This window comes from Dipodomys spectabilis, unplaced genomic scaffold, assembly GCF_019054845.1.
Source record: "Dipodomys spectabilis isolate Male_0828 unplaced genomic scaffold, ASM1905484v1 ptg000006l, whole genome shotgun sequence".
In the NCBI taxonomy this organism is placed as follows: domain Eukaryota; kingdom Metazoa; phylum Chordata; class Mammalia; order Rodentia; family Heteromyidae; genus Dipodomys; species Dipodomys spectabilis.
Genome location: NW_024870683.1, coordinates 7,495,250 through 7,507,700, shown reverse-complemented (window position 1 = coordinate 7,507,700; position 12,451 = coordinate 7,495,250). Strand labels below are relative to the sequence as shown.

Sequence of the window (12,451 nt, the reverse complement as noted above, 5' to 3'; positions counted from 1 at the left end):
CAGGCTGGCACATTCCCAGCAAGAGCTTCTAGTGATGACTTCCTTGTAGCGGGAGAACTGGGAGCTAAGTGGGAGGGCAGCAGGGTACATCCTAAGAATAAAACCTCAGGATCATGGGGATGATAGAGGATATGAGCTACAAAATTAGGGATCCCTTTTGGGGAGCCCATGTGCCTACTGGAAATTCCAAATGATGACATGTGAAGGAGGAGAATGGAGCCTTAATCTGGAGCAATAACTGGGGAGATGTCTGAGGTGAGCACAGAGAACTCCCATTACACCCCGAGCAGCTCCAGCCATGAGTAGTCAGGAGGGGAGGGGAAAGTCGAGATGATAAGCAGGAGGGCTGTGCGGAGTCCCAGCAGTGTAGAGGCCACAGTGTGTCCATGACACAGCAGTGCTGGACCCAGGCCCAGCTCGTGCTCCTGCGCTGTGGACCTCAGGGCCCCTCCTCTGCACCTATAGGTTCTGCACAGGGATATCTCTGCTTCACTGAGCCCATCTGTCAGAATCTGGTCCACTTCTTCCTCTTTTGTGACTGGTAGTCACAAGGCAAAGTGCAAAACCACACAGTCACCAAGAGAGCACAGGCCTGAGGGGGGCTGGCGAGGAGAGTGGCAAGGAAGTCTTAGAGTGGTAGAAGGGACAAGTAAGGCTGAAAGACAAGTATGGCTGAGGCCATCACCTATGCAGACCTGAGGTTTGTGAAGGCCCCCCTGAAGAAGAGTGTCTCCAGCCGGTTAGAACAGGGTAAGCAGTATGGGGGGAGGGCTCCTCTATCCTGCATCCCTCCTCCCTTCATCACCCATCCCCTGCACCCTCGGACTCGATCCTTGACTTGTGCTTTGCTCCCTCTTCTCTCCAGATCCAGAGGACTATGAGGATGGGGAGCTCACCTATGAGAACGTGCAAGTGCCCCCCGTCCCAGCGGGGGCCCCAAGCTTGGCTTCCTCTGGACCAGCCGACAAAGCGAGTATGGAAAACTCACGGGACATATCTGTAGCTAGAGTGTCTGCAGTGGTTGGGGAGGGCGGACCCTGAGGAAAGGAGGAGGGCATTCTTAGGAAAGACAAGAAGGAGGATAGGTTAAGTGGGAGTCACCAGAAGAGGAAGGACGCTAGGGGCAAGGAGGAGACAGATCCCAGAGGGGTGGTAGGTGCTTGAGGAGGGCTCCGGGCAGCCCTGGGGGCAATGGGCAAATAGGAAATGGGGATCCTGGGGAGAGAACTGAGGGAATGGAAGAGGGAGGAGAGCTGTGGGGCGAGGGGCACCTATGGGCACCGGAGGAGAGGGTACAAGAACAGAGGGAGCTGGGGCAGGATGCAGAGAGTATGTGTTGTGGGGTGTGTGTTTGTGAGAGAGGGTGAGACTCAGGAGCTTGCTGAGAGGGTCTCAGGGGAGCTGAGGAACTTCAAGAGTCATGTGGGTGTCCCAGGACATTGGTAGAGGGTAACCTAGGATAGACAGAGTGTGGAAGGGGAGAAGGGGCATTACTGGGGCTTCCTGTCTTCACCCGGGGTGCTCTCCTTCCGCAGGGGTCAAGGCCGCGCAGCCAGCTAAGAGATGCATGAAGCTATCAGCTAGTCAGGTTCTCCCCTGTGAGTACTGTCCTCCTTCCCCTCCCCCTGGTTCCCACCCCCAGCTGTCCTTCCCAAGTGGCCATGTGGGTCAGGGTGGTGGACTAGGTTGCCTTCCCCATTCAGTCTCATCCCAGTATTATTCTAATAATGACATGTCATAGATCCATGGTCCAGATCACAATCCAACTTCCAAGTGTCCCTTTCTTTTCCTGGGGTGCAATTTCCCTTTCCCTCTACCAGGCAATGCTCTCAGCCCATCTTACCAGTAGAATGCCCAACCCTGATTCTGTGTGTGTGTGTGTGTGTGTGTGTGTGTGTGTGTGTGTGTGTGTGTGTGCGCACGCGCGCGCGTGCTGGTCCTAGGGCTTGAACTCAGGGCCTAGGGCACTGTCTCTGAGTGTTTTTGCTTAAGTCTAGCACTCTTATCACTTGAGCCACAGCTCTACTACTGATTTTTTGGTGGTTCATTGGAGATGAATCTCACTGACCTTCCTGCTTGGACTGGCTTTGAACCTCAATTTTTAGATCTCAGCCTTCTGAGTGGCTGGTGTTACAGGCATGAGACACCCATCCTTGATTCTGAAATACTCTAGCTCCCCTACATACAAAACATCCCACGGCCCCCAGCCCCCACTGTTCTGTCCCTAGCTATCTAACCTTAACCAGGAGCTTCCTGACTTGAGTCCCTAAATCCATTCCTGGGACTGACTGTCTCCAACCCCTATCTCCTAAGGCCCCACCTCCACCTCCTGCTTGCAGTACCTCCTGCTCGGCCTGCTCCTCATCTGCCTGCTGTTAGGGGTGGCCACCATCTGCCTGGGAGTGAGCTGTGAGTATGGCGGCCCCCCATTACCCTCTCACCCCAAATGTTTCTCTCCTTTTCCTCCAAACTGCCCTTTCTCATCAGGGCTCACAGATACTGCCCACCCCTCCAACCCCACTCCTTATTTTTGGTTTGGTTTAAGCCTGGTCTGTCTGAGAGTGCATCGCTGTCTTCCTACACTGTCCTTACTAATGCAGGATTTCTTAAGCTGTATGCAGTCAGATCATAGATTTTAGCCTGCTTTGCAAAAGCTGCAGGAAGCAGAAAAAGGCTGATGTTAGGCAACAGGGCAGGAGATACACTTCAAGTTTTCTCTCTCAACAGGGTCTCACTATATAGCTTAGGCTGAACTCAAACTCACAATCTTCCTGCCTCAGTCTTCTGAGTGCTGGGATTACAGGTGCTCATTACCACACCCAGCCCCCTGTCTGTCTTTATTGACAAACAGATCTGCAGTTGTCTCAGCAGTCCCAGCAGGTGACCAGGATTCTGGCAGCCACCAACAGCAGCCTGAGGCAACAGCTCCGGGAAAGGATAACCAAGCTGGGGCAACAGGAGGAGGATCTGCAGGAGTACAGGAGACAGCTGTCTCAGAGTCAGGAGATGCTACAGGAGGAACAGAGGGTTCACCAGGTAGCTGAGCAGCAGCTACAGGCCTGTCAGTTGGATCGGGAGCAGACCAAAGAGACCTTGAAAAGGGAAGAGGAACAGAGACAAGCCTTGGACCAGAGGCTGAACAGCATGCAGAACAGACTGAAGTCCTTCTCCATATGCTCTACATTAGGTATCTGCTCTGGGATAGGGGAGGTGGAAGAAGTGGCCTGGGTGGGGTGGAGACACTACTGGCTGGAATCAGGGGTCAGGGGTCAGGGGTCAGTGAGATGTGGAAGAAAGAGACAGTGAACCAGAGTAGCGGCTGATCTGAGCTGTGCAGACTTGGGCATCAGGGAGAAGGGCTCCCCCAGCTCTAAGGCAAATCCTGTGGGAGAAGAGAAGGGTGGCAGCTAGCCCCCCAAGTCACATTGTCCAAAGCAACATGGCACATTCAGGTTTCACCTGGCTATCATTGTTCCCAGGATGTGGAAATCCCTTGAATTTGGGTGTTAAGTTGGTTGAACTTTTTTCTTTTAAAAACAAGCACAATTTAAATTCTCACTACTTCTGAGACTCCAGCACAAAAAAATTAAGAATCACCAAAGTGCAGTCTGGAAGTAGGGAGAAGAGGTAAAGTTCTCAGGGGTTGTGGCTTAGGGTATCTATTTAGAAAACAGAAATCTAGCTGGTAGGTAGAGATGAGGGAAGGTACACCTGAAAAAGGAAAGATTGTGCTAGAGCAGACAGGTTCTATCCAAGCATGTTGCCATCTTAAAAGGGACACTAGTGTCCATAGACTGTGGCTGGGATTAAGCTCTAGTTGGCTCAGCAGGCATCTGGCCACTCCCCAACTGGCCAGACTTAAGACAGCAAGATTCCTTGCAGATGCTCACAGCTGTTTGCCTTAACCTGATCCTCTATAGCTCTCCATCCCATGTCAGTGCTGCTGCCTATCCACACAGCAAAATCCCAGGCTGAAGATCAGTTGCAGACTTCTGCTTTGATTGAACTTCCAGCTTTCACGGTTTTCCCACACTACTTCTACCTCACTGAGGCCTGCAACCTGTGGACTTGCAGTTCCTCCCATTCTGCAAGCCATTTCCTGCCTTCCCTTCTCCCTACCCATGTTGGATTCTGGGATCCATTACCCAGTCCTTTGTTCTCTTGTCCTACTGGTGCTTTGGACTGGTAAAGATCAAATGCTGGATGAGCCCAACTGACCACTTAGCCCAGACTGGCACCAAGATATGACAAATAGTGCAGTCAGCCTGCTTGGTGCCATTAAAAATCTAAGCACCACCTGGCAAGCTCTGCAGTGATGGGCACCTTCTGTACTACCATCCCCTCCACTTTCGGCAAGGGCCCTTCTCTGACTCCGTCAGAGAGCAATTCCCTCAAATTTCCATCAGCACGGCTATATATCCATTTGCATTTTTGCCCATCTTGTCCTTTGCAAGGATAAATGCAATAACTTTCTGAGGGCTTTCCCCAACTATCCCACACCCCACCCAACACAGTCCATTCTTCATACTGAAGGCAGAAGAATTCTTTAAGAACACAAACCTGATCATGCCACTCCAGGCTAAGTCATGTCTTTCTAGTTAATTATATAAACAGGTTAATGTAGCATGTGCTCAGACACCTGGAGACATAGCTAGTGAGAAAAATCCCCTTTTGTAAAACCCTATATTGATTTTCTCTTCCTCATAATATAAAAATAAAGCCAGGCCTAGCCACTCAGGATGGAGCTTCAAAGCCAGCCTGGACTGGAAAGTTCATGAGACTCTTATTTCCAAAGAACTGCTAAAAAGTTGGAAGTAGAACTGTGGCTCTAGTAGTAGTTAGCCTTGAGCAAAGAAGGTGAGATAGCACCTACACCCTGAATTCAAGCCCCAGGACTGGCACAAAAATAAAATCCTTAATAGAGCTTCTGAGGCCCCTACCATACCAATTTATTTTTATTCCTTGAAGTTGCCCCCCGGGGCAGTAGGATGGAGACATAGCAAAAGGTTGACAGAGGCAAGAAGCTGCTGTTTGAGTGACAGAGATAGGATTGATGGATGAAAGTGATGTTTTGGGATCAGGCACACAAGATGAAGTGTGGAATGTTAAAGAAGGATGTTTATTTCCTAGGGGAAATTAGGAAAAGAAGAACGGAGAAGACATAGAAATTTTTAGGTGAAGATTGCTCACAATTTCAGCAAAGCAGGAACCAAGGCTGTCTGGTGAAGGAAGAGTGGAGAGGAGCAGGAGGGAGCCAGTGGCGAGAGGAATGTGGCCAGGTTTTGAGTGGGTGGTAGGGAAATGCTTTAGGGAGCAAATGAGATGAATGAATGAGAGACCCATAGGGATCTAGGTGAAGTTAGCCGAAATGTCTCTGCTGACAGTAACTCCATGGCTACAATAATAAATCTTCCATTTTGGATGTGGTGGTACAGGTCTAGAATCCCAGCACCCAGCTGGAGGAGTGGAGGCCAGACTAAGCCACATAGCAAGTTTCTGAGCTATGTAGCTGCACCCCAGCTCAAAAAACAATGTTTGAGAATATAGCTCAGTGGAAGAACATTTGCCTTGTACATCTGAGGCCATGGACTCAATTCCCGGCACTGGAAAAGAAATAAAAAAGATGACAAACCTGCCAGATTGTTAAGAAGAAATGCTGTTGCATGTTTCCAAATATACATAGGTAGGGTATTTCCAAGAGAGGACAAAGAAAAACTGCAAAGATTAAGGACCAGAGATCCATGAAGGTGCTGGGAGTAGACGTATTGTTAGCAAGCAAGTGGCTGAACAGTCACGTTCATCCCAAGTGAAGCTGCCATCATACTCTCTGCCTTCTAGATTCTTGCTGTCCAGTGGGATGGATGCAACACCAGAAAAGCTGCTTTTACTTTTCACATTTTCAGAAAACTTGGGATGAGTCTCAAAAGTATTGCACATCTTTGTCCTCCAAGCTGGCCACATTCCATGAAGTAAGCATCACCTTATCCCCAAGCTGAAGTGGGTACTGTTTGGTGAGGAGGTATGTATGTCAAGTTGGGAATGGCAGTGCACTGCTGGCATGAACACCATGGCTCAGGTTCCTTTTCCATGGCAGGTACTGGTAGTCACAATATTTGTCAAAGGAAACAGCTTCCAAATCTTCTTAGCCCTCCAAGTGTCTTCTCCTGCTCAGTTTGTATCAGAGCTGACTCTTCTCAACCATCTTTAATGTATGTCTCAGGTTTCTGGCCAGCCCCCGAGCTGCTTAATAGCTCATTGATTCTTGAGGCCTCTCAGAGAGGCAGAGAGGGGCCAGACTGGATGGCAGGGACTTATTTCTTGGGACCTGAAGAGTCCACAGAATAACCTCATCCAAAGGATGGAAGAAATTCCTACCTAGCTGGGAGGTGAATCCTGCATCTGCAGAGTGGCACTTGAACAATTCAGAGACAAATTACTAATGATCTCTGTGTACCAAAGATAAGCACTCTTGCCAGAGTTCACGGGCCTTCTCCTCGAGTGCACATTTCATTAATTTTTCATTTCTTCCCACATACCTCAGATCTGATTCTCTCCACAGGATACGACCTTCAGCATGCGTGAATTTTTGTTAAATATGAATATGTATTCATATTGGGCCAAATCTAAGGCGCAGTGGATTAGTAATTCACAACACTCTTGGTAAGTCTGAGAGGATACCCGGATATTTTCAACTCCATTAATCTTCTCAGAAGACAGTAATAAAATTTCATCAAGTCCTGCTCCCAAATCTCTTCTGCAAGTCAATGTTGTAACTATTCGTTTATTCCCTCTATTTGGTTAATAACTCTTTAGGGTAGTCTTACTCCCTCCCATCCCTAGTACCTAGAGGTCCCTGGCATGTACTGTTGAGATCTATATCATCATTCAGAAGGGGATGAGAATTTAGCTAAGGCTTTATAGCCAATGAGGAAAAACAGCCTTTGAACTTCCATTCCTCTCTTAACAAGGCTATCAAACTGAGGCTGTCTTTCAGACAGGCCAATTAGGGTAACAGCTGTCCCAGGAAAGCGAGCAAGACAGCACAGACAGACTGAGGACTTAGCCCTATGGACTCCACAACAGAGTAGTCACCTCCTCACACTTCCGTATTTGGAGTTTGCATCATTAGGACTTTCGGTGACTTCCCTCCCCTGGTTCTAAAGCTTCTAGCTGTAGTTTAGCCATCAGCTCTTGAACAATGGCCAGAAGTAGCCTTAGGCAGGCAGGGTGATCTAGGTTTAATGGCAGCAGGGGGAGGAGGATAGACTAGGAATAGTCCAGACTATATCCTAGCTCTACTCTTTTCTTTAGGACTCATCATAAAAACCCAAAATGTTCCAAGGTACAAATGTGGTCATGGCCACGAATAGCGGAAGAGAAGTGTACAGAGACTCTCTTCTTCATCTGTGAGCGGGAAACTTTCAGGTCTCCAGATGAGACTGATCTTTGAATTGAGTTGGGTAAGTGAGAGGGTTAGGACTGAGGGGTTGTGTCCAAGGAGGGAGGGGAAACTTGTTCGTAGGTTTTGATAATCACATCCACAAATCCATAGATTTGTCCTGCTTCAGTAAGAGCAGGTAAGACCTAGAAAGGAAGGAAGGCTTATGACACGGCTTTCCAGGGGGAGAAGATAAGAGTAAGCTGGATGAGGATTTAGTGCTAATCATGTCTAGCTCACTGATGTTTTACTCTTCCAGACTCCAACCAACAAGAACTTGTGACGATCATCCTTAACCTGTGACTGAAGGTCCTAAGGTCATCATACCAGGGCATTCCTTCACTCTAGGCATAGCTAGCCAAAGGCTGAACCGTGTTGATACTTCTAGCCAGCCTATCATCTGCTTGAAATTGTCCCTGAAACTGAACTGTTCCTGCGAAGAATAAAGTAAAGTCCTCTAGAAAGGACTTTGGCCTTCCTCAAGGACCTCCCATACTGGAAATGGTGGGGGGAGGAGGGCGCAGGGGCAGAGTGGATGGGGCGGCCCGGAGCCAGCCAGGCAGTTTTATTGACATATTTTTAAATAATCTGCACGTGTTAGTCTTGTGCGTCAGCAATGCTGTGTGGTTCAGTGATCCCCGGGGAGAGCAGGCCCAGGGTTGGATACAAAGTGCTCTGTCCATCGAGTCCATGCTGAGGCTCCCTATAGGGCGAAGAGCCGGTCAGCCATGTGGGGCTGACACTGTCCAGTAAGTGCACTCTGTCCTCACAGGGTGTCCTCAGACTAAAGTTGGAGGCCTGAGATCACAGGCCCCACTGCTAAGAGCGTGCCCCAGGCAGCTGCAGGCTGGGTGTGGGTGGCTTGGCATGGTGCCCTCGGTGGCAGAGAAGACTGCCTGCCTCACAGTTCAGGTTGCGGTAGCGGGCAACAGCTGGAGTGGGACGGGGGCACATGGACAGGAAGCCAAAGCTGAAGGGGCCGAGGCAGCAGCCAGGACAGGGCAGCCCATCCTCAGGCTCCCGGGAAGTGGCCGGGGGTGGCGAGGGTTCTGTCCGCTCCAGGGCTGCCGCTCGGGGCAGGCTATGCTGGGCCCGGTTCCAGGACTCCCCAGCCCAGCCTTGTGGGGAGTTCACCACCACAGCTGGGGGGTTGTTGTTGAGGGGAGGACCTGATCTAGGGGACCAGGGTTGGGAGGCTGAAGTACAAGTGCTGATGAAGTTGTCGGTAGCCACAGCGAGGGGAAGCTGGGGAGCAGGTCCTGGGGGTTCTGGCTCTGGGCTACTGCCTTCACACTCCATCTTTTCTTCAGCTGAGGGACCCATGGGGGGTGGGCCGGGACCTGGCAGTGCAGTCTCCATACGTCGGGGGAGCTCAGGGGAGGAGGGTAGTGAGCGGCAGCGTCGGAGAGGCGTCCCAGGCTGGATCAGGTTCTCTGGTGTGCTCAGCAACGGCAGCTGAGTGGAGGGCAGTGGTGACGGCGGGACCAGGGGCAAGGGGGTGACTGGCCTGCAGGGTGTGTCCAGAAGCTTGATCTTGCCACCCCTGAGGTCTTCCCGTAGTGAGAAGGGGTTGACTCGAGTCAGATTGTCCCCCCAGTTCGGGGGTGATTCTGGTGACGGGGGCAGGAAGAGGTCTGACCGGCTTCGGGAGAGCCGGGGGTCAGGCCTCGGAAGCGTGGCGGAGAGACCTCCTCTTGGAACAGATCCTGTAGAGAGAAGCCTGTGATCACTGTTCTCAGCATTTGAGCAGAGCTCTGGAGGGCCTTGCTATCCTCCAGAAGCTGGTTAAACTAGAGCTTAGAAAAAGGATCCCACAGGATGCTACAGAAAGTGGGGAAATGTCACCTCCAACCACCTTTCACCTCTTCTTTCCTTCCTCCGCTCCTCAGACTCTACCAGTAGAAAAGTATCTGCTTTCAGATGTCTTCCCACCCCACCCTACGCCAACTCCCAGCCTTCTCACCTAATAAACCCACTTGGCTTCCTCCAGATAACTCTGAGTTCTAAGGAGAAAGGACCAGGGCTTCTCCATTGGGCCCATGTCATGCTCACTTACCCTGATTGTGTATCAGGGGAGTCCTGGCAGGGGGTGCTGGCTCAGGCAGCTGCTCCAGGATCCATTCCAGGTGCTGGGTGATCTCAGCGAAGGGGGCACGAGTGCTGGGCTCCATCTGACAGGTAGAGACAGGGTAGCTTCTTTATTCGGTGCTCTTAAAGAGGGTACCTGAGTTTTATTCCCGTCACCTGGGGCCCACGGGCAGCCATGGCATGGGTGGGGGTTGTCTGCCAGGAGGAGAGTGGGGCTCTTACGCTGCAGCAGTGGATGGCCAAGAGCAGGAAAGGCAGTGGACAATCATCTCCTACCAGGGTTCGGAAAGCAGGCACATCTAGGCCAAAGTCCTGTGAGGAGAGAGAAGGGGCCAAATAAGCCTTCCTTGGCTTCTTCTGCATTCCTATGAGGCCCTCAGCCTCCAAGGTGCCCGCTTCAGTTATGAGCTACTTATTCTGGAGGTTCCCGTTTCACACCAAGACATTCACCTCAGTACGGGGTAGGTAGTCAGGGTCTGCAGGTACTCGGGCGATGAGCTCACAGAGAACGATCCCAAAGGCAAACACATCAGCCTAGGGGCAGCAGAAAATGTCAAGAGGAGGAGCAGACAGTTTTCACGCGCTGGAATGGGGATTCGGGCACGGAGGAACGGTGGGGTTCCTGAATATCTGGTTAGAGAGGTTGCTGGGATATTTCAAAGGTCTGGGGAGGGGGACTTCGGGCTCTGAAGGGTTGGTGTCTTACCTTCTCATCGTACAGCTCACCCCGCAATACCTCTGGAGCCATCCAATATGGGGAACCCACCACAGCCAATGGCTCCTTCCTTGCTCCTTCCCTGCAGGGGCAAGTGGTCAGAAACATCTAAGTGTCCTTCCCAGGCAAGAGCCCCCACCCTACTCCAAGGGGAACATCACTGAGGGCTTCACTTAGATGGACTGCCTTTGGGGGGGGGGGGTGATGGGGGTAACGAGGGCATTCACCTCACCTATACACAGGAATCTTTTCAGCCAGCCCAAAGTCACCCACAACAGCTGTGAAGCCTTGGTCTTCCCGCCGGACCAGACAGTTCTGGCACACACACACATGCACACATAGGCATCCTATGATCACCCGGTCTCCCAATATATACCCGAAGCCCTGCCACTCATGTGTAGCTCCAACCTTCCCTCCCAATTCTTCAATGCGTCCCACTACTGCAACATCATTCAACACGCCAGTGGTACTCAGTCCTTCAGAACAGTTCCCTCACCACAGCCTCCCCCCCTCAATATTCCCCAATACTTTGTCACTCCAATATCATCATATATCTGTTATCTACATCCTAACATCCATAGACTAATCATAACCAAATAACCTCAAATTCCTTCATGGCCCTATCCACCTCCAGCCTACCTTAGATGTGAGGTCTCGGTGGAATACACCCTTGGCATGAAGGTACCGCAGCCCTCGGGCAATATCCAGGGCTAGGTGGAGCCTGACTGGCCAGGACAGGGGCTCAGGGGAGCTCAGCAGCTGTTCCAGGGTCCCACCATTCATATACTAAGACAGAGGGGAGGGAGGAGGGAGAATGAACGCCAAGGCTTCACTCTGTTTCCTACTGTCTCACTTATAAGCCAGCGGACCACTCTGGATTACAAAGGTCAGAAGGGTGAGCCTGTGCTTTGATTTCCACTGACGTTCTAGTTTTGTAGCTGCTAGCCCTGTGCAACTTTTTGTTATGAAATTTACATACAATTAAGCATTCAGCTCCTCAGTCACACCGGGGACATTTCCCATGCTCTAGCCTAGCCACATGTGGCCAGTTAGCTAGTGTCCCGGGCTACTGCAGATACAGAACATTTCCATCACTGCAGAAAGTTCTATAGGCAACACTGTTCTAGGGGAGACAGGGAATGAATGAGATACTGAGGCCTCTCAGATCGGCTGCCCCAAGGGCAGTTCAGGTAGCCTGCCGTTGGAGGTGGTCCTGGGCTGCTTCTTCCTTTGAGGACCCACAGACTCACGGTCTCCCGCCCCCCCCCCCCTCCTCCGTGGCTGTGGGTTCCCCCTCCTGACCTGTCCTTACCTCTGTTAGAGCGTGCAGCTGCCCCTGGTGCACACAGACCCCCATGAACCTGGAAGAGGATGGGCGGAGAAGGAGGGTAGGCTTTTCCCGCGGGATCTTTCCTTTTCCCTCCCATCCAGCAAGCTGCCCAGCAAGAGGCCGGCTGCTCACCTTAGGATGTTAGGGTGCCGGAGCCGGTTCATCAGCTGCACCTCCCTTAGCGTGTTGCCGCGGTTACTGGGGAGCTTGTTCATCTTCAGCACCATGACCTGCCCTGACTGTCTGTGCCGGACCTGCGGGCGGTAAAGGCCGGCGGGTGCCCGCAGGTCGGGGGGGGGGGTCTCCCAAGTCTGGGCTCTCTACCCCGGGCCGTGGGCCCCCAAGTTCAAGCCTATAGCAGCTCGGTCCCGCCCCTCTGCCCTCCCAACCGGTCCTACCTTGTAGACCTCCGAGAAGAAGCCGGCCCCGATCTTCTCCGCACAGTGGAAATCGTCCACGCGCGCCAGGCTGGACACGGCGCTGCGGAGGGCTCGGTAGGAGGAGGGGCGGCCCCGGCCGGGGCCTGCGCCGGAGCCCCCCGGCCCCTCCCCGGGCGCCTCTCCAGGCCCGGGGCCCCGCAGCGGGGGCCGTTCCCCGGCCATGGCCGGGCCCCCAGCCTGGGCCTGCTTTACATGGCAGGGTCCCCGGGACCCGGGCAGGCCGCGCTCGCCATGGGTACGGGCCGAGCCCGATCCGGAGCTCCGGCTCCCGCCCGACGAATGGAAGACCGGCCGGAGATCCTGGGCCCGCCCCCGCCGCGCCGCTCAGCAGGGCCCGGGTGGACGCCGCTCCGCGCAGGGCCTGGGCCGGGAGGCGGCGGGGTCGGCGGCGGCGCTGCCGGGCGCCGGCGGGCGGGCTCCCCGCAGGCGGAGGCGGGCGG

At 52.7% G+C, this 12,451-nt stretch overlaps 2 protein-coding genes across 4 annotated transcripts; one reads left to right on the top strand and one right to left on the bottom strand.

Annotated features, from left to right (window-relative positions):
- Positions 1-511: 511 nt before the first annotated feature.
- Cd72 (CD72 molecule) lies at positions 512-7,921 on the top strand. Of its 3 annotated transcripts, XM_042696369.1 has the most exons (9): positions 528-750; positions 866-973; positions 1,536-1,598; positions 2,314-2,409; positions 2,852-3,187; positions 5,839-5,969; positions 6,560-6,660; positions 7,312-7,460; positions 7,698-7,921. In XM_042696369.1, exons 1-8 carry the CDS (start codon positions 669-671, stop codon positions 7,448-7,450), a joined length of 1,056 nt encoding a protein of 351 aa, XP_042552303.1. In that variant the 5' UTR covers positions 528-668; the 3' UTR covers positions 7,451-7,460; positions 7,698-7,921. The 3 variants fall into 3 exon arrangements, with proteins under 3 accessions (XP_042552312.1, XP_042552321.1, XP_042552303.1); XM_042696378.1 differs by lacking the exons at positions 5,839-5,969; positions 6,560-6,660; positions 7,312-7,460; positions 7,698-7,921 and adding an exon at positions 3,921-4,769 and having other exon boundaries at positions 512-750; XM_042696387.1 differs by lacking the exons at positions 6,560-6,660; positions 7,312-7,460; positions 7,698-7,921 and having other exon boundaries at positions 520-750; positions 5,131-5,932.
- A 49-nt stretch (positions 7,922-7,970) lies between these two features.
- On the bottom strand, positions 7,971-12,385 carry Tesk1 (testis associated actin remodelling kinase 1). Its single transcript, XM_042696355.1, has 10 exons — positions 11,970-12,385; positions 11,704-11,825; positions 11,554-11,602; positions 10,881-11,027; positions 10,474-10,556; positions 10,233-10,323; positions 9,977-10,060; positions 9,749-9,838; positions 9,495-9,609; positions 7,971-9,144 (listed from the first exon to the last, which is right to left on the bottom strand). Exons 1-10 carry the CDS (start codon positions 12,171-12,173, stop codon positions 8,258-8,260), a joined length of 1,872 nt encoding a protein of 623 aa, XP_042552289.1. The 5' UTR covers positions 12,174-12,385; the 3' UTR covers positions 7,971-8,257.
- Between the last annotated feature and the right edge of the window lie 66 nt (positions 12,386-12,451).

Bases quoted from the DNA above. Each gene is read 5' to 3' on its own strand.
- Cd72 (XM_042696369.1), top strand. From the start codon at position 669: ATGGCTGAGGCCATCACCTATGCAGACCTGAGGTTTGTGAAGGCCCCC. The intron at 751-865 runs GTAAGCAGTATG...TCTTCTCTCCAG, and splicing joins CTCCAGCCGGTTAGAACAGG to ATCCAGAGGACTATGAGGAT. The intron at 1,599-2,313 runs GTGAGTACTGTC...CTATCTCCTAAG, and splicing joins AGCTAGTCAGGTTCTCCCCT to GCCCCACCTCCACCTCCTGC.
- Tesk1 (XM_042696355.1), bottom strand. From the start codon at position 12,173: ATGGCCGGGGAACGGCCCCCGCTGCGGGGCCCCGGGCCTGGAGAGGCG. The intron at 10,557-10,880 runs GTAGGCTGGAGG...TGTGTGTGCCAG, and splicing joins ACCGAGACCTCACATCTAAG to AACTGTCTGGTCCGGCGGGA. The intron at 9,839-9,976 runs GTGAATGTCTTG...CTCTCCTCACAG, and splicing joins ACTACCTACCCCGTACTGAG to GACTTTGGCCTAGATGTGCC.